Source organism: Phaethon aethereus (genome assembly GCF_964289735.1).
Source record: "Phaethon aethereus genome assembly, chromosome: 1".
NCBI lineage: Eukaryota > Metazoa > Chordata > Aves > Phaethontiformes > Phaethontidae > Phaethon > Phaethon aethereus.
The window spans coordinates 1,645,699-1,673,651 of NC_138575.1; the positions used below are offsets into that span (position 1 = coordinate 1,645,699).

Here is a 27,953-nt window from a genome sequence, read left to right on the forward strand (position 1 = left end):
TTAGAGCTGGATGGGCTGCTCCTGAAGCGCTGGGAAGAAGGTGAGTGGTGTCAGAGAGCCAAAGCGCTGCTGCGTGCAAGCATGGCAAAGGTAGCCACCTGCATCCCTGCTGCCATTGCTCTGCAGGGGAAAGAGGAGATTTGAGAGAAGAGGAAGGCTGGAGGAACACAACCTCTGCTTCCAGCCTCGGATGCAACCCCCTCACATCCAGGGAAGAGAGCAACAATGTGCCCAAAGCATCTCCTGCCACCTCCCTCGCCAGGGGATCCCTTATGGGACAGCTTGTTTAATAGCTGCAACAACTAAAATGTCGCTGTGCAGGTCTTTGCTGGTGAAGGACGAGATTTTCCCCATCTCAGTGATCATGTCCCCTGCTGACAGCTCAGAGCCATCTGCTATGTCTTGTGGACATGGAGCTCCACCAGATTTACTGCTTGCTTGCAGATCCCAGCGCTAGGGAAACTTGGCCTTCACCACACCTTCTGGGAAAGGATGAACCCCAGAGCCAGAAGGTGGGACAGAAGCCAAAATTGGACCCAAAAGTCAGATTGTCACTTCCAGCCAGCTGGCAGGGGCGAGAGGTGCTCTGCTAACCTCAGCCGGATGTTCGATGGCCTCGGCAGAGGCTCTGGGAGTCAGAAATGGGATGTGACACAACAAAACCCCAAAACCATCCCCTCCTGAGACCACAATTAGTCTCAGAAGAGAGGTGAAGGCTTGAGTGGATCTGTGGGAACTGCAATACCACCCTGAATCATGCGGTTGGGAAGTCACCGCCAGTTACGAGCTGGGGTTGTGAGCAGAAACAAAGGGCCGGGGGAGCTGTGGGCACAAGATCCAGCTACGGGACGTTCTTTGCTCACTTCCACTGAAGTTTAGCACTGAGGTTGTCCCTCCCCGGTGCGATAGCTGAGAACAGTCACAGAGCACAGCCGCTCCCCAAGTGACCGGAGCGGCTTGTGAAGGTTCCCGAGTCAGAAACGTGATCTCAGAGGCCCAGGGAAGGGACATACGTGAGTCAAAGGGAGCTTCTTCACAACCAGCGGGGAGCCGGATTGCAGAGTTCCCCTGCACTGTGGCACAGAACAGGCGACGGCAGCCCCGTCCTTCACAGCCTCGCTCATCAGCTCCACCCGAAGGAAACGCTCCTAAGAAACAAGAAACAAAGGCAACAACACGGAACAACACTCGGAGGGAGCTGAGATACTGGAACAGGTTGTTTTGTTCTTTTTTTTTTAACCCCTTGGGAAGTGAATTGCAACATGATGTTTGGGGTTTTTTTAATAAACAAAAAAAAAACCCCCAAGCCCCTGGCCACAACAAAAATCAAGCAGAAGCCAGCAGCAGCTCACAAGAAGTGAAGTAAGAGCTGGTAATTGCTGCAGACAGAGAAAAGGGAACCTACACCTTCCACGTTGTGGAAGACAACACCCAAATGCAAGGGCTGTGGAAAAACAACGCTGCAACCTTGTGTCTTGCTACTGAAATCACGGTGCAGAGCAGCATGAACTGAGGAAAAAATGGGACCTCAGCTATTCTGGTCTATGCCAGCAGAAGCCAAGGCATAGTCCACGCTCAGCAGGAATCTTAGGATCAGGGTAAATCGTATGATAATCTTTTATGCTCTTCTACCACACACATACACACTCTCCAAACATCATAGAGATGTGCAGATTTTATGGGTAGTGGGTGCTGCCTCTCCCGGCACCTTTTTAAATTGGCAGCAGCCCATCCTGCCCGAGACATCATCGCTTGCAGAGCTGCCTCAAGACTCCAAATCCTAGCGGGACAGTGGCGTGCCTGGGAGTTTGCCCTCCCCGGCTGTCTGCTCAGCCTCTGGAGTGCTGAGGAACTCCTCAGCTGAGGAACTGCTGCAACTCACAGGCAGGGCTGCTCAGACAGATCACACCGGATGATGGCTTGCTTTGGTGCAGCGTGCTATGAGGTGCAGGTATCAGGGCCCTAAATCGTCCCACTCGAGGATTTGCTTACCTTGGAAAGATTTCACTTACCCCAGCCAATGCTAAAAGGTGTTCCAGGGACTTTGACATTAGCAAATACTTCTTTGCACGCGTTGCTGCTACATAGAGAAGGTTCCATTCATCCTCAGGATACATGCCTAGGTTGGAGGAAAGATCATCAATGGCTTTAGATAACAAGAATGAACAGCTTTGCCATCCTTCTGGTATTTCTGGAAGGACACTTGGTGCTTCTCTGGGAGAGCATGAACTTGCGGACCAGCACTCTCCTGCATTTGCTGTGCAGTTGCTGACATCAGCAATAGCTCCTGCCTCATTCCAGGCTCTCCCTTCCAGGAAAAGGCAGGACTCTATGTGCCCAGAGAAGCAGCTCACTGCTACGTGTTTTCCCACCTCCTGGGCACATACTTGGCACTGGAAAAGCTTCTCAGTCTCTAGATTCCCTCTGCAAGCTCCTCTCTGCTCACTGGGAAGAGACCGGCTCTTCCAAAGCAAGAACTGTGGTGCTTAAGCAAAGCAGTGTCTTTCCCAAGTGCGGAGTTGATCTTTCTCTGTTGCTCAACTGCAGGAATATTCCCATGCCCTGTTCTCGCTGTGAGGGAAACTACAAGATCAAGAATCGCTAGGACAGCCAGTGGCACTTGATGCTGCCGAGATGCACGGGCTTGCAGGACAAGCACTGGCAGCACGCTTTGCTTTCCTACTTCCAGATCAGAACGGCACACAGCCGTTCCCTTACCGATACTGAAGGTAGTTCTTCTCTCGTAATCCCCACTGAGACATGGTACTTTCACAAAGTCATCTGCAATCAGCACCGTCTCAAACTCCAGGCCTTTGGCTTGATGGACAGTACCTATTAGGTAATCTGTAAGGAGCGCACGTGGGGAACAAGAGGGGAAAAAAGATCAGTCATCGCAACAATAATGGTGTTTTTAATTTGACGAGGTGCCGAGTCAAATGAAATTATTTCCTTTTGCATTCAGTTCACTTCTCCCCAGATATAAATCATAAGCAAAGCACCACTAAAGGAAATCTAGACTGCTGAAGAAAACTTCCCTGCCGAGGAAAATGCCTGGTTGTCAGCAGCCTGAGCCCCAGCCCCAACTCCCAAACAGAAATGCTCTTTATCTGATGAATTTTTGACTTGATTGCTTTGTCCTCTCCCCAAATTTTAGTCAGCAAGTTGCAGGGCAACTACAACAGGAATTCCAAAAAGCAGGATAAAGTCCTAGGGCTTTCTAACTCTGGGAAATACTGTATCCAAAGGTTTATTTGCCTCTAGCAAAGTCACATTAAGAAAACCTTCAGTTGCAGATTCACTGCACTGAATTCCACATGGAGTCCCAGTTGTACCCCAAAAGCTGCTGTTCAGCTTCCTTCCTCCTTAAAAGATCAACTTGATCCAAACCTAGCTTTTTGCAGAACAAGGTGGATTCAGCACTGAAGCTGGACTGAAAAAAAGACCTGAATTTTCTCTATCAAAGACACAGCTTGGCTTTACCTGCCATGGATTCTTGTGACACATGGCTGCTCTCAATCTTCTGCACCAGCTCAGGGATCCGCTCTTTGTATTTCTCCACTATTGCAATCTTCACTTCCAGGTCTTTGTCATCGACGCGCTCTGCATATTCCCTTAAACCTAGGAAGCCCTGAGTTTCTTCCCATTTTTTGATAAAGGAGTCATTTATAACAAGGTTTGCTGAAGAGAAAGTAGCAGATGAGTTTATTTGACGGAACATATAATGGCATTTTTTAATTTTAATTATATTTCAGATTATTAGGGAAGGCGAGTGTGGGGCAGCAGATGGACGGCCTCTGTGATGCAGGGGCTTGGGATGTACTCCTCGCTCTGCCACTGCTGTGATGGGTGGCTTTTTCTCAGGATTTTCTCTTTACTGATGCAAAACACTGTCAGAGCTTGATGCTCTCATTGGAGCTTGTAGTTTCACAAAGCAGGGTCACTTTGAGATACAGAGCTGGTGTACTATGAAGGGTATGGAAGTTTACAGAGCTCAGGAGGGAACAAGCTGGCAAACATTCACTGAGCTCACTCATTTCTAGAGCATGTGTCCTAGAATGTCTGCACAACATTTGCCCCCAGAGATATTTGGAAATCAAAGGGAAAAGATTCTGAGCAGTCTGAAAAGACTCTAACATGACTTCAGAGCGGCTCAGGGCAGAGACAGCCCCAGGGCCAGGGCCCTTCCAACCTGCATGACCCTCTCTTTTTTACCCAGATGGCAAGGAGTTTTCCTGGTAGCTCACTTTCCAAAGAACCAGTAACACCACCATATAACCAATCGCTTGTGGCAGTTCAGTAAGTCCTTTGTTTGTCTCTGTGCCCTATATATAACAATGTTTGCTTACCACTGCTAAGGCAGAGGGAGATTTTGACTGAATGATTTATTTCCTAAATTATACCCACCAGTGAAAAGAAAGGATGTGATAGCAGATTCAAGACGCCAGGTTTTTAAAAACAAAACAAATCAGGAAAAGACTAAGACAAATTAAAAAAGTCAAATCAGAGAATATAGGGAAAAAAGTCCCAATCTATGAGTTTACTGAGCTCTTGCACTCAAGATAAGGCATTGCAGGGAAAAGCTCGGGAGGGCTGCATGACACAGGTCCCACAATTTCAGCATTTCTGGGATTAACCCCAGCTACTGAAGCAGCCAAAATAGCACAGCCCATGACACTACCATTGAGAATTCAGTTTTCAACAGATAACTGCATGAGGAAATATAAAATAGAACACCAAGAAGTGTGTTGCTTTCCATCACCACAGCAAAAACTAAACGATCTGTACTGCTGTAGGGAGGATCACGCATAGAAAGAAGGGTAAGGACATACTCACCTTTTTTCCGTTCGTCTGCGGGTTGGCTGAGCTTCCAAATATCATAAATTCTGCTCAGGCCAAAACGGGCAAGTCCCTAAAACAAACAACAATTTATCTTAATATACAGGGGTAAAGGTGCTGTCTAGAGTTTCTGGATAAGCTAGCAGGGCCCAGTGGTTATTGGTGTGAAGTGGGAGGGAATAAGGGAAACATGCTGAAGATGCAGAGCTGGTTTCCTGAAATCCCTGGGGCCGTAGCACAATCAAAGGCAGCTGAAAAAGCAATGATCCAGCCCACTGTGGACAGACAGATGGACAGCAAGAAGAGACCAGGACACTGTCTGACTGGCATGATAACAGAGCTATGGCAGAATTTTACATTCAAAGACTTTTAAAAAAAAAATTTTCTATAATGTTTTCTCTTTTGCCAAGAAAAAAAGGGTCCATTTTTGGTCATTTTAGCTTTTAATAGCTATATATTACTTGGTTAAAATGAACTTTAAAAGTCTGTTGTGCCATAAATGCTGCTGGCCTATTGACTCCACGCTGTTTCATGGGAAAGTCAGCTCCAGGCACAACTGCATCCTCTTTCCTGAAACGATGGGCCACCACAATGAAGATAAACTCGCTAAACCAACTGTAAATGTTTCAGTTTCAATGTAAACTGAAACAAAAGGCTTTGCTTTGGCAATTGTTCCTTTCAGGAAGCATTTTTTCCCCTTTGTTTCCAAATGTAATTTGTTGTGTTCCATCAATAGATGTGTCAGTCTGAATTTAAACTTATTCCAAACTGCAAAAGCAGATGAGAATTTCGGTACTAGGCAGTCAGTTCAAACACTCATTGCATTGTAATATGCAGCTTTCCGGTGAAAAAAAATAAAGAACTTAAAATATCAATCTAAAATTCAAAAGACCAGGCTCATCCTCAAACATGTTCAGCACTAGGTCAACTGTTCATTCTCTTTGAGCTTCTCCATTTCTGGGTACAGCACAAGATCTCAAATTAAATCATAGGTATCGATGATTCAGAGTTTGAAGACCAAGGATTCCTCTGAGGCTTTTGAAACATGGAGCCTTATTAAAATCTCCCCACAGTTCAAGCCCAGAAATTTCTGCAGACGTGCACACACGCACATTCTCATTCTTCAGATACGTGGGCGCTTTTTGCAAATGAAAATTCAGTGCAAACTTCAGAACTGTTGCTCCCTCAAGGGGTTAACATTCACTGCTGCTGAAAATCCCTATTTCCCTCACCAAAAAGGCTGGGGCACCAACTTTCCCTGGCTTTTCTGGGCGTATTGAGACAGGAACCAGACCATCACAGGACTGAAAATGAGTAATGAGCACAGCACAGCTCTCTGTGGCATCCACAAGCCCAAAGGTCACCTTCAGCTTCAACCATTGTCTTCATCTCTCAAGAAAGCTCGAAAAATGCTTATTCTCCCAGGGCACAGCCAACTGCCTTTCATGGCTTTTTACACTCAGCCTGCAATTACAGCTGATTTTTATTTCCCTACCACAGGAACGCCGTGCCATGGCCGGCGGCCACAGGCAGTCAGCAGCGCTCCATCCAATGCAAATACTCGCAGCGACTTCTTACAGCCATCTGTCATGCTGTCCTGCCCCAGCCCCATCCAGCAGACTCGAGCTGCTGCAGTCTCATCTGAGCCTGATGAAAACAAGGGACAGATAAGCTTAAAAAGGGAGCCTTGCCTGCACAGATCTGAGGAACAGCTGCTCCATATAACCCTCTCCCAGCCCCAACAGATTGAATATTAGTTTTAAATCTGGGTGCTACTGACAACAGCAGATCAGCCACATCTATTTCAAGACACACGTCGGTGTCACTGCTACAAGTGCTAACAGGATTGGGGACTTGAGGTTGGGACGTGAAAGACATATTGGCAATTTCCTCTTACACCAATCACGTGTATTTTAATCGGTTTCTCTCTTCCAGTTAGTTTCACAGCATCCTCAAACACGTTAAAATTGCTTCGTGATAAGACTGTTATCTTCCCTTCCATGCTACCTCTCACATCACCTGCACAAAGAAATTCCCAGTTAGCCAGGGTGCTTAGAAAGCAGGTATCTAAAAAACAAGTATCTTCATAAATCAAGATTAATCCTGAGACACTTTGCTTATTATGCAATAGTTCTGTGCTCCCAGTCACTGAACAGAGCTGACCGAGCTGAGCGGGGCACCGACATGACCTACCCTCTTGGTTTCCACCCACTAATGTCTTATTCCTGATCCTCTTGCAGACATCCAGAATGGTTGCTCCAACGTAAGCTATTTCAGGACCAAATCTGAAACTCTACATGGAAAAATGAAGGAAACAACAGCAAAAGAAAAGGAACTCATTACAACCTACAAAAGTATTACTATATATGGAACTATACAATTCAAACCAACCTTCTGGATAACCTTTCTCTTAGAAAAAAGCACCCAAATCCACCCAAACTATTCCTAAAAACCCCGGTCACTCTTACACCCAAGGCGATAGGAACTGTGCTGTGAGATGGGACTATCATACAGGGCAAAATGTGGTTTCCAGCCTCTCCACCCCGACAGCTGCCACCGCCAAGACTCTTCCCTGGTAAGCTAATGTGACACGGAACATCCGTCCTGCAGCGGTGGGAAAGCAGCCAGTGCCCTCGCTTCGCTGGGCTGCTAGAGAGGTGATGGGCCGGAGCAGCAGAGCAGGGCTGGGGGTTGCTCCTTACGGTTTCCTAACACATAGATCTGGGCCAACAGTCAAAGCACCATGAGGTCAAAGCCCTAATCAAGTTTCACTAACACCATGATTAAAAAATCCAACGTCTGGCTGAGCACACCACCTCCACCAGCAAGGAGAAACAGAAAATCTTGTTACCCAAAGAACTCCACAAGCGAGGTGACGCAAGGCTGGTCCCAAGACATGTCACAAGATGTGCCATTGCAAATAAAGGCAGTCCCCGTTCCTTTGTGCTCCTGCCCCTTGGCAAGGCTGGCATAGTGCGAGGGGGAAAAGGCAGCTCCGATAGATGGGTGTTCCGGTGGCTGTTCTGGCTTAGGAGCTCGTTGCACTGCAGCTCGTATTGCTGGTTTAAGCTAATTCATTCTGCCAGGATTCCCAAAGGGATAGTTCCTCCCATATATTAGCTGTGAGAATTGTGTAGCCATGTGGCTAATCAGGTCAAAAAACTAATCAGGGTGAGCTGTCACAGCAGCAGGTTAGGTAATCCAGCCCGGAGACACAAGCACTGCTTGTGCTGAAAGAAGGCAGGAGCTTTCTTCCAGTGCAAACTCAGATCAGCTGAAGCTGTTTGTGAAAATTACACCCTTGGCAGACAAACAGGGCAGGAGGCATCACAGACAAAGGGGCGGTGGTGGGACAGAGGTGGCAATGTTGGAATTTCATAGAATCAGACTGGTTTGTGTTGGAAAGGACGTTTCAAGGCCATCTAGTCCAATCCCCTGCAGTGAGCAGGGACATCTTCAACTACAGCAGGTTGCTCAGAGCCCCGTCCAACCTGACCTGGGATGTTTCCAGGGATGGGGCATCCACCACCTCTCTGGGCAACCTGGGCCAGGGTTTCACCACCCTCATTGTCAAAAACTTCTTCCTTATACCTAGTCTAAATCTACCCTCAGTTTAAAAACCATCACCCCTTGTCCTGTCACAACAGGCCCTGCTAAAATATCTGTCCCCATCCTCCAAGCCCCCTTTCAGCCCTGGCAGCTGCACTAAGGTCTCCCTGGAGCCTTCTCTGCTCTAGGCTGAGCCCCACCAGCTCTCCCAGCCTGTCCTCCCAGCAGAGCTGTTCCAGCCCTCGGAGCATTGCTGGGGCCTCCTCTGGCCGCGCTCCAGCAGGTCCATGTCTCTCCTGTGCTGAGGGCTCCAGAGCTGTATGCAGTTTGTACAGAGCCAGAAAAAAAGATTGTGTGTAGAGCCAAAACATACGTCCTCCTTAATCAACGTGGTTTTATTTCAAGGACGTCACTGCCAGAACAAAATTAATCTCCTTGCTCCTAACTCCTTCATCTCTCCGCATGGAACCCAGTAACTGACTGGCAATAGGAGCAAGGAGGGTATCTGCCCCTTCCCACTCAGCTGGAGCTGAGAGCTAACCCAGGAGAGAGGGGTTCTCCCTGAAAGAAACTGTATACTAAGGTCTCTACCCCAGTACCCATTTTTGAAGCCACATGGCTTTCCTAGTGATGGGATCACTCCACTAAGAGGCACAAAAGAGCTCTGCAGTGCTGAGTGTGAACAGCAAAGCATGCCACTAATCCAGGCAATGCAAACGCTCTGCAGGACAATCTCAAGAAGTCTGGCTCTTAGATGCCTTCTGAAGAAGGATGTGAAACATTTGGTAAATGTTAACTGCATTAGGGATCTGTCCAGGGAAGGAAGCAGAAGATCCTCATCTTACCTGGGTGAGGTAGTAGACGTGGGTGTGAGGCACCAAGTAGAGGGTATTGACAGCACCTCGGAAGGTATAGATCTGCTGGTGAGGGTCTCCTACAAGGATTATGCCACATGTCTGTGACAGCACAATATCCACGATGGCTGCGGGAAAATGTCGGAGCATTAAGGGGGAGCCTGCTCCTAAACCGAGAGAGCACTGTACGATACCTCTTGCCTGGACAGAAGCAAGATCTCTTGCCTTATGACTCACAGCGTTTAAGAAGGGGTCAACACAGCTGCAGGACACAGCAAGTTGGGGAGAAGCAAAGGGAAGCGTGCAGCTGACTGGGAGCTCTGCACACATACTCCCACTATTTTAGCCTGACGATACTTTTTCCTGGACTGGAGCTGCACAGCCTCTTAATCCCACACGTGTGAGCCCAGCACAAACCCACCACCCATCCCCAGTGACACAGACACGCCGCACGTGTGCACACTGACTCAGCGCACACCTCAGAAAGCCCTTCAGTCCACCTCGACCAAGCCTGCCTAAGGGTCAGTGATGCTGGTGGAGCAACCGCCTGCTTCGTGCGCAGCTGTAAAAGCACAGCCAAACACTCACAAGACCAGGTCTCCAGTGAGTATGGTCTGATGAGGCCTTTGAGCTGATTTAATATCTGCTGAAAAGACCAGGCCTTCTTCTGCCCTCCTTCTTTTGCTCCTCAGCACACAGTTCGGTCCAGTTAGATCCCTTTGCAGAACCAACTCAACTTGCTTTGCAACAGAGCGCTATTCTCCATATCCCAGGCAAAGAAGGCCAGCAGCTTTCTGCTACATGACTCGGGAATCCCTGGGATGGTGCAAGGAATGGGCAAGACTTGCACCCAGTGCTGGGGTGGGATGGAGCAGCTCTGCTGTTCCGATAGCTGAACCATTTAATGTCTCGCCACTCTTGTAATAAATGATGTCCTTGGCTACGCTGGTGTTCTTAGCATAGTTCTTGTTTCTTAGCAGCAAAGCAATAGCAAAAGGGCCTGCGAGGCACCTCTGGATGCCCAAAGCAACTGAAAGCTACTGCCCCCCAAGCTGATGCACATGGACTCTCGTAGCCTGTTTACAAGCTGAATTGACAAGGATCTGGGACCAAGCAAAGGGTCAGTTTTCATGTTACAGCTGAGGGGCAGAATTTTTTTTAATTGTGCTACTTCTCACACAGCCCTGAGCACACGAACATCCTCTTTCTAAAGTGCTTAGGAAGGTTGCAGCTGTCTCCTGTCACTGCTTACCTGGCGTGCAGTCCTGTGCTTCATCGACAAAAATGGCATCATATCCTGAGAGCTGAGGCTTGCTGAGCTGCCAAAGTTTCAAATACCCTGAGAGAAAGACCAAGGCATGTCAGTGAGAGGGTAATTTTCTCATCATAAAACACCATGATCTTTAAAACAAGTCCCTTTTTTTAAAAAAAAAAAAAAAAGTTTCTGGCCCTAATTCTTGCTTGGAATTCACATTACATTTGGAGGAGTTGCAAAAATCTTTATTGCTCCCAGATGTTGCTCTGTCTTCCTTGGCTGTATGAAGGATGAAAAAAAAAACAACCCCAATCCAAACCAGCCTGACTGCACTGGAGGAAGGCAGCTACGCTGATGACTCCAAAACTCTTAATGCACAAAGAAAATGACAAGGAAGAAGGTTTTCCCCAGTACGGGCTACCTCTGGCACTACTGACACACATGCTATGAAGCAAGAGGAAGGGACATGACGGCAGCAGCAAGGAACAAAGACTTGCTGTTAGCATTTGTTCACCCACTGTCTCACTCGTGTGAGATTTCTGCCCATCACACATATCTGAATAGTTCCACCATTTTCTGAGGCCAAACAAGAAAAACAAACAAACTTCCAGCCTTTGGGCCTGTTTTGAGCTCCCTGGTGAACTAGTAGCAGCAGAAGAGGAATTCTATACATTTTGATGCTCATTCTTGGTGCACAGTGAGAAGTAAGAAGCATGAATCCATTTAGTTTTCTACTACAGCTCTTTATCTCAAGGCTATTTGACATCTGTACTCTCTTACCATCACAAGTTATCTTGTATTTCCTCTCTACGTCTCCATCCAGCTTCTTCATGTTGCGCCATATCTCTTTTGCCTCTTCCACATTGATCTAGAAAGAGAAAACAGAAGGGTCTGGGTAGGTGGCACGGGGCAGAAAAACAGTCCAGGCACTTGAAAGATCTTGAAAGGCTTCTCTGAGGCCTTTCTCCTCCTACTTGTCTTCTGTGTGACCACCAGTTGAATTCTTCTCCTCAACACAGTCTTTTCCAAATGCAGCCCTCTGAAAAGAACATTTCTTTGGCTCAGCTATTAGGACAGTATAGTACAATACCCCCTAATTTCTGCACGTTAACACAGATTTTGTGTTTATTTTGGCTTCTCTGGATAGCCTGCAAGGCGCTTAAAGGTATTTAATATTCTGAGGCTGTCCATTCATTCCCTGCCAGAAGTAACGACTGCAAATTGGATTTCTGCTAGCTGGACTGGATCTGATCAGATGTGATCAATGAGGAGCAGAAAGGTTAATTTTCTCTGAACTCCAGCCCACGTTGTTGGCAATGTCAGTGCTACCCTCTAAGTGTTGCTAAGATGACTGTATGCTAAATGAGAATTTTTGGGTTCGACTCTGCATATCAAAATGACTATAAAAATGTTTGTTGTCTTTACATGTAATATGACAACGCTGTTCAGGCACTGATATAAATATGTGCAGTCTCTTCTCTCTTTTCTTTGCAGGGAAGAAACATCTGCACTGAGCAGAGACAGTGACAATCTCCTCTCTAGAAACCAGCTGTGTGCACAGTGAAAACAAACAAGCCCCAGTTCCTTTGGATTTGTCACCAGAGGAAGAAAGTATTTTGACAGTCGGTTCTTGCAGCTGAAGCACGAGAGATTTGGGACAACTACAAGCCCCTTCTAAACCTTGCAGCCTAAGTCTTGCTTCATCTCAGATACTCACTTCCTTTTCTACTCGACTGACAAGTTTTCTCTCGCCATGAGTATTTTTGAACCAAATAGGAGCGTGCTCTTCACAGATCTCTTCATCTGAAGAGGAAAAAAAGTTTTCAAGGGTCTGTGAGACTGTTTTCCCTCTTATGAACAGAGATTGTCCCTCGCGGTTCTGGATAAGCGAACAGATGGAGTAAACGGACATCTTGGAGAAGTTCAGCTTGCCTTTTTCTTTATAGCTGTGCCACAGGTAACAAAAAATAAAACAGACATGTTGAAACACACATGAAAAGCCTACTGGAAAAGCAAGCTTACTTTTGCTTCTGTTGCACACTAACACTTGCAGAAGCTCTGTTTTATACACCCACTTTGACCTAGTAATGGACTGTCTTTAAAATCTGTGCCTATTTATACTGGTGGAAGCACAATCTTGTTCATTTTATGGATTTTACAGATGAAAAGTCAAGCCAGAGAGATATTCCCATCATTCACTCCTGCAATTACAGATTCTTTGCAGAGCCAGCTAAGAGGCTTCGCCTCTTCATCCAGTTTAGATGTGCCAACATAACTGGTGATGGTGCCAGAAACTGTATCATTAGAACAAGTCAGGTTAAGAAAACCCATCCTCTGCTAAAGAAAAGCAGCATTTAGAGTAATTGTACCACTGAAGTGTAAATGGGAAATGGGAAAAAGCCATTCTCAGTGGCTTTCTATCTCCCTGTGAGTGCTCTTCATCTGTAAACACAGACAAGGATGAACAGGCCCTAAAACAGCAATGGGGCTTATGTCAGCACAGTCTATGCCAGAGCAGGGCAGTAAGTCTGTTTCCCCAGGCTTGCACAGATGCTAAAATCACTGGCCCATCCAATCTGAAAGAATTCAGAAACCATAAATCGCAGTCTGGCTTCAAGCAGGTGAAAGAAATAATTTCCCCCATTATTTTTGCTTCCTCAGATCCTGGAGGCTTACTTCAAAACCAGACTTTCCTTTCCTGCCCTGTCTTTTCCCTGATCCACTGGCCTTCAGCAAAGGAATCTAAAATCCCCACTCACTGTTTGCCGACACTTCCAAATGCTAATGAGTGGAAAGTCTTGCATGTAACGTTTTTGGGGAAGACGCTTTTTCCTCTCTCTGCAACAGCTTTGTTAAACGTCACGTAAAGGAAATTTAGATCAGCAAACTTCTCCGCATACTTGACCAAGGTTGAGGTCTTTCCTGTACCTGAAGAACAGAAGAGAGTAAGCAATAAAGCATGCAGAGCCAGGAATGAATGAATCCACACACCTCTCATCAGCTTTACCTTCCTCCTCCTGCTGTCCTAACTGCACAGCAGGACTATTTGCAGCTAATGGTAATTTATTCACTGACTGATATCAGCAGAATCTGTGGAGCAAAGCAGCTTTAAAAAAATCACAGTCTGCAGCTTAACAGCTTTTAAAAAAAATCATTTTGTCAGTCAATATTCTAGAAGTCTGAGCATACATGAAGGTACCCGTTCTCTTGAAAGACAGCTTGGTAAACGAAATGTTAAAATTGCTCTTTTGAATGATTCATGAGCTCATTTTCTTGTAAGATCTCCCACTAATGCTGCTCTCCTATACTCCAGTTTTCTGCAGGAGAGCACTGTCCACACATCATGGCAAAGTTGCTTCACTCCTGGAGTACCAATCACAACAGAAACCTGAGACAAGAAGGGCTCTGCACATTTCCTTCTTTGCCCCTTTTCACATCCTCCGTGGTGACACAGTGTCAGCAAACTTTGTCACCTTGCTGTTCATGCTCCTGCCAGATGACTCCTGAAGTTGGGCAAAGCAGGTCCCAGCACAAGTCTCTGCAGGACTCCAGCGGTTACCACTCTCCATGCAGAACACTGACCATCTGCTCCTACTTTTGCTTCCTAGCTTTTAACCAGCTGTTCACCCACGAGGACCATCTTTTACCATTTTGCCTGGTATAGATATTGGTCTTGCTGGTAGATTGCTCCCTGTATAACTCCACTGCCATGGCAGCTTTCACACTCAGCTGCTGGTTCAGCCACTTCACCCTTGAGTCCCTTTACATATCCTGGGCGGATATCCAGATCACGACACGAACAGTATCAACGCGTATTTCATCGGCAACCTTTCCATGCGAATGTGAGACTGACCCTCTGGTGGAGCCCCTATAGAGAAGGATCCCAAGGCCAGTCCTTTCCAAGACCTTCTACGAGCAACACAGATGCAGAAACTCATTTAGCTTTTATGCCATCGCATCATTCACTTTAAGGCATGCTTTACATTGCAGTTAGCTAACAGATGCTTTGGCAAGCATCCTCATCCACACGTTTGAAGGATTAAGAGTCTCTTATGCTTTTTGCCAGTGGTTCCTCAAGTTCTTTTTCTGCCCTGCCTTGTTGCAGTTACATGTAACCTGCCAAAGGTCATGAACGTTCCCGTTTTTGTCATTTGGACACGGCGACTTTGCACAGACATAAGAAAACACTATCAGTGGCTTCTGTACCATGGTGCTTAGCTGTACGTGTCCTTTTGCAAGTCTGCTCTGGCACAGAGCATGCATTAGTTCTGAGCTCCCAGTCTCGTGTCTTTAAAGGAAACTTCCTGCAGGTGGAGGGAGAGGATTTATTTTTCCTTTTCTTTTTGAACAGGCTCCCCCAATTTTATGCAATTCCCCTTTTCAAAACAGTGTGCAAGCACACAAGATTTCTTGGCCTGTGTTGCTCCTACAGGGATGCTAAATCTAAACAAGTACAAGCAACTCCATCTAGCAGGCTGTGGACAATAACGCTGCAAAACAAGCTCAGCGTGAGACTAAACAACCCATGGAGAGTTGCTTCTCCTCTCCTGGGGTCCCTGAGAAGCTGCTCTGGGCAGTCATCGATAGCGCCCAAACACTCGGTTTCAGTGTCACGTCCAAATAAGACATTTACCCAGCTTGCATGGGAGTAATCAGCACCATGTTTCCCATTCCTATTTCTCTGCAAAATCTTGCTCTGATTTTCCCTATTGATTAAAAGTAAGGTTGATCCCCCTGGCATCCACACAATTCCTTGGACAGAAGAAGCAGGGAGGGAAGGAGCAGAATTAGAGATTATGCATTTATTCTTACAATGTAATTTTTGGCTCTTACCTGCAAATGCCATAATTTTCACTACTTGACCACGCTCAATTTTGTGATTCAGAATCCTTTGCTGTTCATGGGTCAGCTTTACTTCAGGACAGCTACTAAACCCAGAAAAAAACAGAGCAAAAGGAATTAAGAAAACAAATCCTCCCACATAAAACAAACAAATCTACTAACAGCAGAAGGAAAACAATGAATGATTTGTTCCATCCCACAAGCAGGAAGGTGGCACTGGAGCAACTTGGTTATTGTGCAAACAAGAAAAACAGGGAATAAGAAAAGATTGGAGACAGCAAAAATGAAAAGTAAACCTCGGAGAAGGCTACATAGGAAAAAATCTTCTCAAGGCCCATGCCATGCTTTAAAAATTAATTTGGCACACTGGCTCCTCTAGGCTTATTGAAAACAAACAGTGACTTGGGTTTAGGGTGTTTTGTTGCTTTTGAGAGCATGTACCTTAAATTGCTCTCCGATTTCTCAGCATGTAGGACAGATCAATTATCCCTGCCCCTCAGGGGAGCCGAGAGCTTTGATTAACATTAAGGCATTCAGAGCTTCCGGCTGGAGCGCAATTGTTTTATTCGTAAAGGTCTGAAACCTGTAATCAGCCAAAAGTGTGAAGCATCTCTTTGCACGGGGTCCTCCCGGAAGGCATGCGTTAAGGGCGGAAAGCCTTGTTTAAATACCCTTGACATTTCACAGCTGGCCGTTAGATGGCTGCCCTCAGGATGCATCTTCTACCGAACAAGCAAAATCTGCTCAGAAAAAGACTTCAAATGGAGGGGTAGAATGAAAGAGCTGGGAAACCAAGAAGCACTGAAACCCAATATCTGTTTGCTTTTTTTTGTTAATGACCTCTCTCACTGTTGTACCTCGGATCATCGGTGATTTTATTGGATTTATCCTTGCTAGACCTCTGTGACAGATGAAAGCACTACTATTTCCCTTCTGTAGGTAAGGATAAGGAAGATAAATGACTCAACCCAGGATAACTGTAGCAAAAGGGGAACCAAGCCTGGATCTCCACAGGTCAGGAAAGCATTTCACTCCTTACTGTCCTTCCTTTCTAGGCAGCAAGCTACCAACCAATACTAATTTATAACCACTATATATATATAAAAAACAATTAATATGTAACAGTTATCCAACAGGATCTAGAAAACAGGAGCCAATTCAATATCCTACGGCTGGTATCTCGTTTCCTCCTGTGCACAGAAAGCAGTGTTCACAAATGAACGGCCACGTTATTTGCGCTACAGTAATGTCACCAGCAAGGCAGCCCCCATTTTGGCTGACTGCAGCTTGCAGCGTTCTAGAGGAACACGCCGTTAAAATTACAGGAGGCACTCTCCCCTCCTTCAAGAGCTTCTCACCCATGGAGAGAGTGGTAATTTGGAAGGGTATTTTGGGGTGATCTGGGCTCTCTATGAAATCTCAGTGGCCACCAGACTGGGAGTGCAACTCTAGAACCGTGTTCCACCGATACACAGACCCATCAGTGAATAAAGACTAGTAAATTCAGTCGGTCCTTGGCAATTTAATTTCTACAGATTTAAGGCCGGATTCTGGTTTTCCTCTGAGAATTCAAGGAGAAGATGGCAACGAGCAGAATAAGGTTTTGTACTATCCTTACGAATCTCAGAGTCTTGTCAACCAGCCCGTGCCATGAAATGTTTGCTCCCCCTCCAAGGTTCAGCACTCCACCTGCGTACTTAAGCACATTGCTCAGATCACCTAAAATAGCATTACCTGGACCATAAGTCTTGTCTGCAGCGTGAAGCCAGTGCTTCCCCTTCTACTGTCTGCGTAGTTACAGAAGAATTTTCCATCAGGTACAAGCAGTAGAAAACATTGTAATGGATCCTGGTAGAAAGGACAAAAGAGAATCTATCGTTGAGAAATCATCGATAACAAATTAAATGTATGCAGCCACCTAATAGACCACCAACATCTTGAATACTTCCAACAGAACAAGGCACAAAGCCCCAGGCGCTCAGGGAGTTGCAGGAGACAATATTAATATTCTAAAGTGCGGTTAGTTATACCTTGAAAAGTGACTGCAAAGGCACCATGGGGACAGCTCTGTGGCCTCTCCCTCACTCCTGCCAGGTTTATGTTTCAGGTTGTGCCACGCACACATGACCTGGGATCAGAATCCATAGGAAGCTTTTGCTCTCCTGAGCCACTAACAGCAACAGAGTCTGGGGGAGCCCAAGAGAGAATTTGGGCTAGTTTAGGCCCCTAAAGTGAACCAGTTTCATCAGCTGTCTTATGATGATTTTATACAAGCCCTGACAATACCTCATGATGCTTTGTTACTGCAAAGAGAGGAGCACAGCGACTCTGAGACTTTAATTATGCTGGCAACAGCTGGTTTAAAATTATCCTCCACCGTACACTAGGATCGACACCACTGTGGTTTTACCTCTTTTAGTGCAGCTTTGCTCCTGTGTCCTAACAGCTGCTACCCTGGGCCACACTCCAGGACAGACTTTATGTCTCCGTTAGGCGACCTGCACGTTCACACTGACTAGTTGCTCTAGGAGCTGCAAATAGATACCAGAGAGTTCCCCGAGGACACATTTCCTCCTTACGTCCTAAATCACAAACCTTCTGTGGTTTGAAGAGATAATGTCAGAAGAGACGTGGTCATTCCTACTTCTTCTAGTCTAGATTGTTCAAGGAGATGGAGATGGGACATGGGCGGCTTTGACCATGAGCTCTCAATGCTTGTGAGCAACACCCTCGGTCTGCCACATCTTCAGCAGGTGTTTACTCAAGTTCATGACCTTAGCCAGCAATTATCAACAACTAACCAGCCACACAAGCATCCCGTTTTCCCTGGTTGGTAGCCTGAGCACATGGCCCATGCTTGAGTAAGCACGGAACAAACGCAAGCTGAGCTATAACTTGCAGAGGGCAGCCTACACAACTGTCTTCTTTCTGGCTACAGATTCCTTTTTCTAGTGCAGTTCCTTTCCAGTCTTCTCGTAAGAAGAAATTACATGCGTCCTTAATCCTCATCTCATTCTCACTGCAATTCTGAAGCAACCTGTAGGCTCCTACCTGCATTACCAGGCACGTCTATGAACAAAAGGTGCTGGATGGACTGATACGCACGTGCAATGGGTGCCCATGGGACTTGTAATGTGATTTAAGAGGAGTGAAGTGAGTAACTTGTCTCAGAAAGGTAATAATTGCATTAAATTGTTGCAGCTGATGTGTATCTATTTCTAATCAGGAAGTTTCTACAGTTGCTTTAAAACCTGCTTTTGTTTCTGGAAAAAAAAAAAAATCTTGAACACTACTTCCCAAAAAACAAGTGGATTATGAAACAGTCTAGGAATTAAAGCAAATATAAAGGCAATGCTCCTGAATGTGTCTGCAAAAAGCTAGAGATAGGCACGCTGTTCCTGACAAACTGCATGCACCGAGGAGCTGAAGAACCCTAACCAAGAGGAACAAAATTGCTCAAAAGGATATACTCACTGTATAGGGAATCACAGAATTGTTTAGGTTGGAAAAGACCTTTAAGATCATCAAGTCCACCCAACCATTAACCCAGCACTGCCAAGTCCACCATCAAACCAGGTCCCAATGCACCACGTCTACATGTCTTTTAAATACCTCCAGGGATGGTGACTCCACCACTTCCCTGGGCAGCCTGTGCCGCCTGTGCCAGTGCTTGACAACCTTTTCAGAGAAGCAATTTTTCCCAATATCCAATCTAAACTTCCCCTGGCGCAACCTTAGGCCATTTCCTCTTGTCCTGTCGCTTGTTCCTTGGGAGAAGAGACCAACACCCACCTCGCTACAACCTACTTTCAGGTAGGTTTCTCCACAACTGTGGAGAGCAATAAGGTCTCCCCTCAGCCTCCTCTTCTCCAGACTGAACACTCCCAGTTCCCTCAGCCGCTCCTCATCAGACTTGTGCTCTAGACCCCTCACCAGCTGCGTTGCCCTTCTCTGGACATGCTCCAGCACCTCAGGTACACTCTTGCTCCTTGTAGTGAGGGGCCTAAAACACATATTACGTATCGCCATGCCTAGAAAGAGGCAAGGCGGGCAGGAAGCATCTCCCCACTCCTCACCTGTTAGTGATGGCAATGTTCCTGTCTCTCATCGCGTACAGCAGTGTGGCTATGCAGTAAAGCGTCTCGGTCACATCCACAACAGAGAGGGTAGAGCAGGGTCTCTGCAGACACGCCATCAGCTTTTGGATGTCACTGACGCCATCAGAGAAAAGCACCATGACTGCAGTTATGGCCCACATGTTCTCAGGCTGTTATAGACAATGACAAGAAAGAGTGAGCAAAAAGCTTTGAGTCTTTAGGAGCAGAAAAACCCTGCTTCAACACTGAAAAACCACCTGTGCCATGAAGAATGGTTAAATCCTAATCCACAATGAATAGTTAAATTGAAAGGGTTGTCAAGCACTGGAACAGGCTGCCCAGGGAAGTGGTGGAGTCACCATCCCTGGAGGTATTTAAAAGATGCGTGGATGTGGTGCTTAGGGACATGGTTTAGTGGTGGACTTGGCAGTGCTGGGTTAATGGTTGGACTCCATGATCTTAAAGGTCTTTTCCAACCTAAATGGTTCTATGATTCTATTCTCTTCAGTTACCCTGAATAGTACCAAATAACATTCCAAAGGGAAAACTTTACATGCAGGAGGGCAGATATGACCTTAAAGCACGAGCAGTTGTTAAAACTTTTAAATAAACCAGTTAATAGCTGTTAAACCTACCCCTGTCCTGCTCTGTAAGTCTGGCAGTTTGTTGGCGATGCAGGCTTCAGCCTTTGAGAAGAGGTGATGAATCTTCAAACACTGGAGAACCGCACTGGGATCTACGTTCCGTCTGGTGGGTATGGCAGACACGCACCTGCGCATAACGGGAACAGCAGCATTTGCAAAGAAGCCTTACCAAGTGAGTTTATTCTCCAGGTAAATAATGCCTTCTCCAAAGTACCATCAGTCAGGCTGCAGTTAAGTGTAACGATACCTTGCTGTCTGCCTCACAGATTTGACTGGATGCATCCAGCGGTGAGGCTGCAGGGTGCTGAACTGGGATTTCCAACCTGTTCCTATGCTTAGAGCCACTTAGAGAAGTAAATCCCAGTTCTGTTTTACACAGACACGTGCTTAAATACTTTGCTGTGTCAAGCCCTTAGACTGCAAGTTCATCCTGGCTGTCTTGAAGTCTCCTTCCAGAAGATGGATCCACCTTGCTCTTAACTCAGTTTGACTCTTCTATTTGCACCATCTAACCGCCATACCAAATTGCTCTCTAGACTACAGAGATCTGAACAGAACAGTTGCTTTTATCAGCGACCTGTCTTGGGCTTGGGCTTACTGCTGAGCTGTGACTGGTAAGTCAGTGCAGGTCCAGGAAAGCAGCCTTTTGGGAAAGGAAAAGAAGAAAATATGTTGGAGATGGGAGGGACCAGGAAGAAGAGCTCAAATCTCACACCTTCCACGAGGTACTTGTATTTTAGCTAAACCCAGGAGATGCTGAGCCTCTCTGAGACCCTGACTGATCAGCAGATGGAAATGCAGTGCTGACACGACAGATTCTGAAATGTAAAGGCATGCTAAAAGGGATGCTTAAATTGATTCTCACTATCTATCTCCAGCATAGTCACCCTGTAGAAAGCAACCATATAACACCTTCTCCCAAGCTTGTTGTTGGGTGCCAGAAGGCAGCAAGCGACAGGACAGATCAGCCTTTTTTGATTTTGTCAACTAATGCTCATCTTGGAGCTCCTGGCAGCTTCTGTCAGTTGTTGTACCCAACCTGGCTGTGCTATGACACACAGGTCCATCTCCAAAACCTTCCTTTGAGCCTCCAAATCCAGCAGATGCTTGCTGATACCCTCTTGCTCAGGCTCTCCTCACCTCTTTCCTCCTTTGGTGCAGCAACTATCTCCCTGCCCTCCAAAGAGGCCACACCATCCAAGTAAAAAGGCCACTGCCAAGACTGTTCTTCTGCCCCCTCTTCCCAGTCCATGTTCAAATTCTCCATCTCCTCAGACATTAGTAGAAGGCTATCCCTGCCCCAGGCTTTGGAGCCTCTCCCTCACGTACCCATCACTTCTCACTTGCTATCAAAATCACGGAAACTGCAGAAGGGACTTTGGAAGCCAACTGCTCAAAGCAGGGATGACGTCAAGTTTTGGTTGTTTGTCCAGCTGAGGTCTGAGTGTCTACAAGGACGGAAATTCTCCACCTCTTTGGGCCAGTGTTTGACCACTCTCCTAACATCTAACTGGATTTTCTACGCTGGAACTTGTGCCCGTTGCCTCTTGTCCTTTCACTGTGCATCTCCAAGAAGAATCTGGCATGATGCTTTCTACAGCCCCTCATTAGACAGGGGAAGACAGCAATTAGGTCCCCTTTCCACTTTCTCTTCTACAGATTTCAGCCTCTATTTGTACATCACCTCGAATACTGTGTTCAGTTTTGGGCCCCTCACTACAAGAAGGACATCGAGGTGCTGGAGCGTGTCCAGAGAAGGGCAATGAAGCTGGTGAAAGGCCTGGAGAACAAGTCCTGTGAGGAGCGGCTGAGGGAACTGGGGTTGTTTAGCCTGGAGAAGGGGAGGCTGAGGGGAGACCTTGTCATCCTCTACAACTACCTGAAAGGGGGTTGTGGTGAGGTGGGGGTTGGTCTCTTCTCCCAAGTAACAAGCAATAGGATGAGAGGAAATGGCCTTAAGTTGCTTCAGGGGTTGTCAAGAACTGGAACAGGCTGGCCAGGGAAGTGGTGCAGTCACCATCACTGGAGGTATTTAAAAGATGTGTGGACGTGGCGCTTAGGGACACGGTTTAGTGGTGGGCTTGGCAGTGCTAGGTTAATGCTTGGACTTAATGATCTTAAGAGTCTTTTCCAACCTAAATGATTCTGTGATCCTGTGCTCCAGACAGATCAAGGAAGAGGAAAGGGAAAGTTTTTTACCTATTTCTAGAGCCCTACTAGCGATTTCTAGTGTTACCATAATTCCTCCTTCTTCATCTTGCTGTACGTGTCCCACCTTTTTAGAAGACAAACCCATTTCTCTCCTGGCAATTCACAGGATAAAATGGAAGAAGATCCAAAGCAAGGAAGGTCTGAGCCTCTACAGGTACAAAGGCAAGTGCTGAAGTGGACTCACCTGATCAGCCCCAACACACATTCTTCCTGCTCCTTTATTATGGCGAAATCCTTGAAGATCTGTTCAACTTTGTGCAGGGCCAAGTCCTCCTTCATTAGGTAACGATGGTACAGCTTTTTCCAAGGAATGAACTAGAACGTGAAGCACATACCACCATCTTTCATCTCAGAGCACTAGAAAATAGGTTTCTTCTGGCAATAAGCTAATCAACATGACTTCCAGAGAATACCTGAAGTCCAAAAAGTCCCTGTAGCTTGATAGAAACAGGTACCTAGCATGAGATGGGGAAGAAAAGAGTAAACAGAGGAAAGAGAAGAAAATTTGTTCCTCATAGCCTACAAACACGTCTATAAAAGGTTGTTATTTCTAGAATAATGGGAGCAAGGTGATACTGGTTCAGTTTCAAACCTCAAAGCATTAAAGGAATGAGAAAATTTTCAATATCATTGCACAGATCTGCTCTGAGAGGGGTCTGAGTGCTTAAGATCCATGTATCTATGAAGCCCTACCCTCTCACAGCCTGCTGTTTGGACTTCTTTGGTAAAAACAGACGGGGCGCTGCCTTTTAGGCTGTGTTACAGGGTGAAGAGCAGGCTTGGGAAGAGGACTTGAGCACACTAAGCATTCCATGCACGTGTTTTCTATGCATCCCTCTAGGTCTTCATTCTCAAAGCATGCACGCTGCGCTGATAAAGCGCTGAGTACAGGACACCTCCTACACTGTGTCCAGCCTTGCCCATTCAGATGTATTGGAAGCGCATGAACAAGAACTTGGACCCCCACAAAAAAACTGAGATCCTCACTGAGGCCAAAACAACTGGAGCGTGTTCAAAGAAAGGCAACGAAGCTGGTGAGGGATCTGGAGCACCAGTCTGATGAGGAACTGGGGGTGTTGAGTCTGGAGACGAGGAGGCTGAGGGGAGACCTCATCGCTCTCTACAACTGCCTGAAAGGGGGTTGTGGTGAGGTGGGGGTTGGTCTCTTCTCCCAAGGAACTAGTGACAGAATGAAAGGAAATGGCTTCAAGTTGCACCAGAGGAGGTTTAGACTAGATATTAGGAAAAATTTCTTTACTAAGAGAGTTCCAAACATTGGAACAGGCTGCCCGGGGAGGTGGTGGAGTCACCATCACTGGAAGTTTTCAAAAAACATGTGGACGTGGCACTTCAGGACATGGTTTAGTGGGCATGGTGATGTTGGGTTGATGGTTGGACTTGATGATCTTAAAGGTCTTTTCCAACCTTAATGATTTTGTGAACTGCCAGTGGATTCACGACTGTTTGTACTGTGAAGGCCTTGACTGCAGATGAACCACGCTCCATAAAAACAGAGTTAAAGGCCTTTCTAATACACCTGTTTGACTACAAGAGACACCACACACACACACACAGACACACACACACAGAGGCTGGGGGACAGTGACGTACACTGGCCACAAGAGGACACTGCCCAGTCTGGTAGACAGAATTTCCTCCATGATCCCTGTCAGAAGAAAAGGCTGCAAGGAAAATAGTGGAAGGGGGATTTTGTGGAGTCTTGTAGGATGTTCTCTTTCCAAGTATGGGAGGAATGCATCAAAGGAAATTACTCCAGTACCCATCTCCTGATAAAGGTTGGCATCTGAAGATGCCACTGTGGTCCTGAAGACCAAAAAACGACAAAAGACCTCATAAGAAAGGATGTGAGCATTAGGGAAAAATAAAAGGATTTAAAGGAACAAAGAGAGACAGACACAGCATGGACGCTCCTACAGCAACAAATGCAGCAACAAGACTGAGGCAGAACAGAGCAGCAGGAGAACGGACAGGCTCAAATCAATATCACAGCAGTCCTTACCAGTGGATCACTGACTATCTCCCTCCAGTAGCAGCACACCAGGCTCAGGTTCTGATACAGATCAGTCACGGGCAGGAAAGCAAAAATGTTCCTCAGGACTTCAACAGGCAGCTCGTCAATACTTCCCTGAGGCACTTCCCAGTTCCGAGTCCCCAGGAGTCCGTAATGGGCATCAGGGACTGGTTCGATTTCCATATCATCAAGTTCCTGCTTGATCTGGCTGTGTCCTGGATGCACCACCATTGGCTTCTTCTCAGGCTCGCCCCACAAATCATGCTCTGGTTTGTGAATGCCTGCAGCTGCAGTGGACAGAGGCCGTTTTCTGGAGCTTTCCCTGGGAGCTGGTACAAGGTCCTTACCCTCCAGAAAGGAGCAGGAATCACTGCTGATTTCCATCACAGTGGAGACACTGCTGAAGGAATCATCAGGTTCACTGAAGATGGGATCCAGTAGCTCTTCTTTGATTCTACTGTTCTTCAACCCATTGGCACCTACTTGTTGTGTCTGAGAGATCCTGAAGTAGTCAGTGATGTTCTTCTGGTGACCTTGGCCTGCAGAAGGAGGAAGAGCATGAGTGAAGTCAAGAGAAAAAAGTGCAAAGGGCACTGCTCCTAACTGAAAGAGTTAGAGACCAGAGGTTGTGTAAGGTGGTAGTTATTTCCACAGGGTTTCTTACAGCCATATGAGCTTACTACAGGTGAACTGTTCTGCTTCATGTTGCTTCTCTGGCAACCTACAGAAGTCAACAGAACAACACTCATCTCTTTGCACTGTCCACATAACCTGGGCACTGTCAAGGTACGTCTGATGCCTCCACTAGCTTCTAGAAAAAGATATGGCCTGCATAACAATCTCTCAGATCAACAACCCTTAGCTAACATAACACAGCGGATGCATGTTAAACAGAACCACAGCTACACAATAAATTTCATGGGGGAGATTTTCACCAGCCAAAGAAAGAGAAATAGGAAGGAAATAAAATGTGAGACTTGAGTTGTTGTAGTGTGCCTTAGACCGAGGTTGAGCTCCCAGCGGTTATCTATCAGCCTGGTGAATGAGAAGCACACTAAGATTTTAGAAAAGCTTCAGGGTTTAACTACTGCTCTGCACCATGAGAAGGTCACAGCACCAAGCCTCTGGCAGGTTGTTCCTATCACAGTATAATAGAGACCAACACCTTTAAGAGGATATACAGCTATTTCTTGCCAGCTATTTCCTGGCTGCAACGTCATAAAGCACTGGAAACGACAAAGGAAACCAAAACTTGGCAAGAGACTACTCTCAGCAGTCTCTCCTTTCTCTGACAGCCACACAGCCCATGCAGCACACAGACTAAAGTTACCGGCACTGCTAGTATTCATTCAGTCCTGCTCCTAGTTTGCAAAATATCCTGATGTTTAGCTAAGAAGTAACTCAAGAAGAAAAAAAATCACAAGCAGCTACTGCTGATTTTAACACATTTTATTTCTGGATGCTCATGAAGGCATAGCATAAAAAGGTCTGATTTGCAAGACGCTGCTTAAAAAGAACAGCTTCCCTGCTAACGTTTGAGTCCAAGACCCTAAAACCTGCAGCATCTAAGATTACTAGATTTTTAAAAGTGAGGTAGTCAAAGATATCACTAATATGACAAAGGAAAAAGAAAAGTATATCTACGAGCACAGAGCTTAGGAATCTGGTGTCTTGTCCTCATTTTATATATACTAGTTTTGCCATGCACCACTCAAAGCCGACCAATTTCTTCTGTTTGTACTCACCTCGCATTACTCTCCTATCAGCACAAATCTGACAACGGATTAGACAACCATACATAATGGTTGTGTACCATACCATATTAGCATTTTTCTCCCCCAAATCCCTCAGCCTTCAAAGTATTCACAACCAGTGTACCTCCTTGATGTCTCCGCGTCCGGTGGGTGGGATGGAGGCCCCTGTTTACATCTCCCTTACTTTGTCTTTGGCTCAATGGCTGCGTCAGGGAGGATGAACCTTCTGCGCTCTGTGCGAGAGCTTTGCAGTCATCAGCTGTGAGCTGCGCTTTTTTGAATCGCTTCACTGCTTTGCCAACATGCAAAAAAAAAAGACCCCCAAACCAAACTGTTAGCAAACAACAATATACAGTCCATGCCTTTAACAGAGGCGTAAGTACAGTTTCTTTTCAGAAGTTTTACAGGACAGTCCCAGTGTTTCAACCAGGAGTTTCTCTGAATAAATCAGCAGAGGCTTGTACAATACACTGGCGAGATCCTAAGGAGGGTGATGCATCATGTCAAGGTGACACGTCTGCAGTCACTGCAACAGCAACTGCACCCCAGGTCCCCACTCCTGCGTTGTAGGAGGCTTCAGAACAGAAATGGACAACATACAACCAGAATCCTTGCAAGTTTTGTGGCTTTGTTGACAATACCGTAACATGGAGGAAGCAGATACAGGCATTCGTGTAAATGCAAAGTATGATTAGGAGGACGCCGAGGAAGCCTGTGGAGGCTGAATGGCGCAACTCCCTGCGAGAGACAACAGCAACCCGCCCGGGGAAGGTCAGAGCCAACATCCAAACACACAAATCTGAGCCTCTCACAACCAGATCCAAGCTAGGATCCTCCATGAAGGAGGAAACACAACACAATTGCAGCACAGCTCTTCCCCATGAGACAGACAGTTAAGCAGCAGCACAAAACTATCTTAAGACTTATTTTAAGAAAACCGTACTTGAAATCTACACGAGCTCCTCTTTTCCGTACACGGGACGACCAGCAGGAGAAACACAAACAACGCAACTTGCTTCTAACGACGCTCACGAAAAACCCACAACCACGGCACAGGATGAGCTTCCTTCCAACGGGAGAATTATCAAACACCGCTCATGAAGTTTCACTTTTATTTTATTACTACACTGTGCTGCAGAGATAAGCTCCTATAACATGTTTATGCAGCCATGAAAATAATCGACTGTGCAGCAGGATCCACAGTTCAGTTTATATCATTATGCTGCTTCCTCCTTTTCATCCAAGTCAGCTCAACAGAGCAGTGTTAAAAGCACCCGCTGAGCTCCCCGGGGAGGTTGTTTTCTAACAACCTATGTTCCTCAAAACACGGGAAACGAGGCAAGCAACCAAAAAAAAGCAATGCAAGACAGTCCCGTGGCACTTAGGGACGTGATTTTGCGGTGGACTTGGCCATGTTAGGTTTACGGTTGGATGCGATGATTTAAGGGTCTTTTCTAACCTAAATGATTCTATAATTCTACTTAAAAATGATATTTTTCACTTGAAATTGAAAAGTTTTTCAGATTAAACAGTAGGAAGCGCCCCAATTCTCTTAAGCATGCGGTCCTGGCCAACATCAGAGCTGAGGCACCGGCTCTGTGCTCATTCCTGGAGCTGTTGGACACAGAAATGCACAAGACTGGATGTAGGTTTGGGGGCAAAACCTCTGCTCTCCTACCCCAGAACAGCAAGACCCCCAAAGTGCCACAACCATGGTACAGGGTTCAAGTTCAAAAACACAATAGGAGAAGATGACCCGCTCAGGCTTCACCTGCATTCATCTTTTCTCCCTTTTCCCAGGACTTTGCATCGACGACAGCAGCAGACACAAAAGTGCTGAGCAAAAGTCACAGTTTGTGGCTTGGATCCCGTAAGGAAT

General features: G+C 46.3%; 1 protein-coding gene across 1 annotated transcript; it reads right to left on the reverse strand.

The window, feature by feature from the left end:
• FBH1 (F-box DNA helicase 1) lies at positions 1–27,851 on the reverse strand (the record flags this gene model as incomplete). Its single annotated transcript, XM_082013834.1, has 21 exons — positions 1–120; positions 1,014–1,148; positions 2,013–2,119; positions 2,719–2,844; positions 3,481–3,678; positions 4,834–4,909; positions 6,734–6,855; positions 7,030–7,129; positions 9,231–9,367; positions 10,492–10,578; positions 11,275–11,362; positions 12,212–12,440; positions 13,254–13,422; positions 15,328–15,422; positions 17,071–17,184; positions 19,413–19,603; positions 20,069–20,204; positions 22,473–22,603; positions 24,309–24,859; positions 26,199–26,366; positions 27,794–27,851. 21 exons carry the CDS (start codon positions 27,849–27,851, stop codon positions 1–3), a joined length of 3,138 nt encoding a protein of 1,045 aa, XP_081869960.1.
• Between the last annotated feature and the right edge of the window lie 102 nt (positions 27,852–27,953).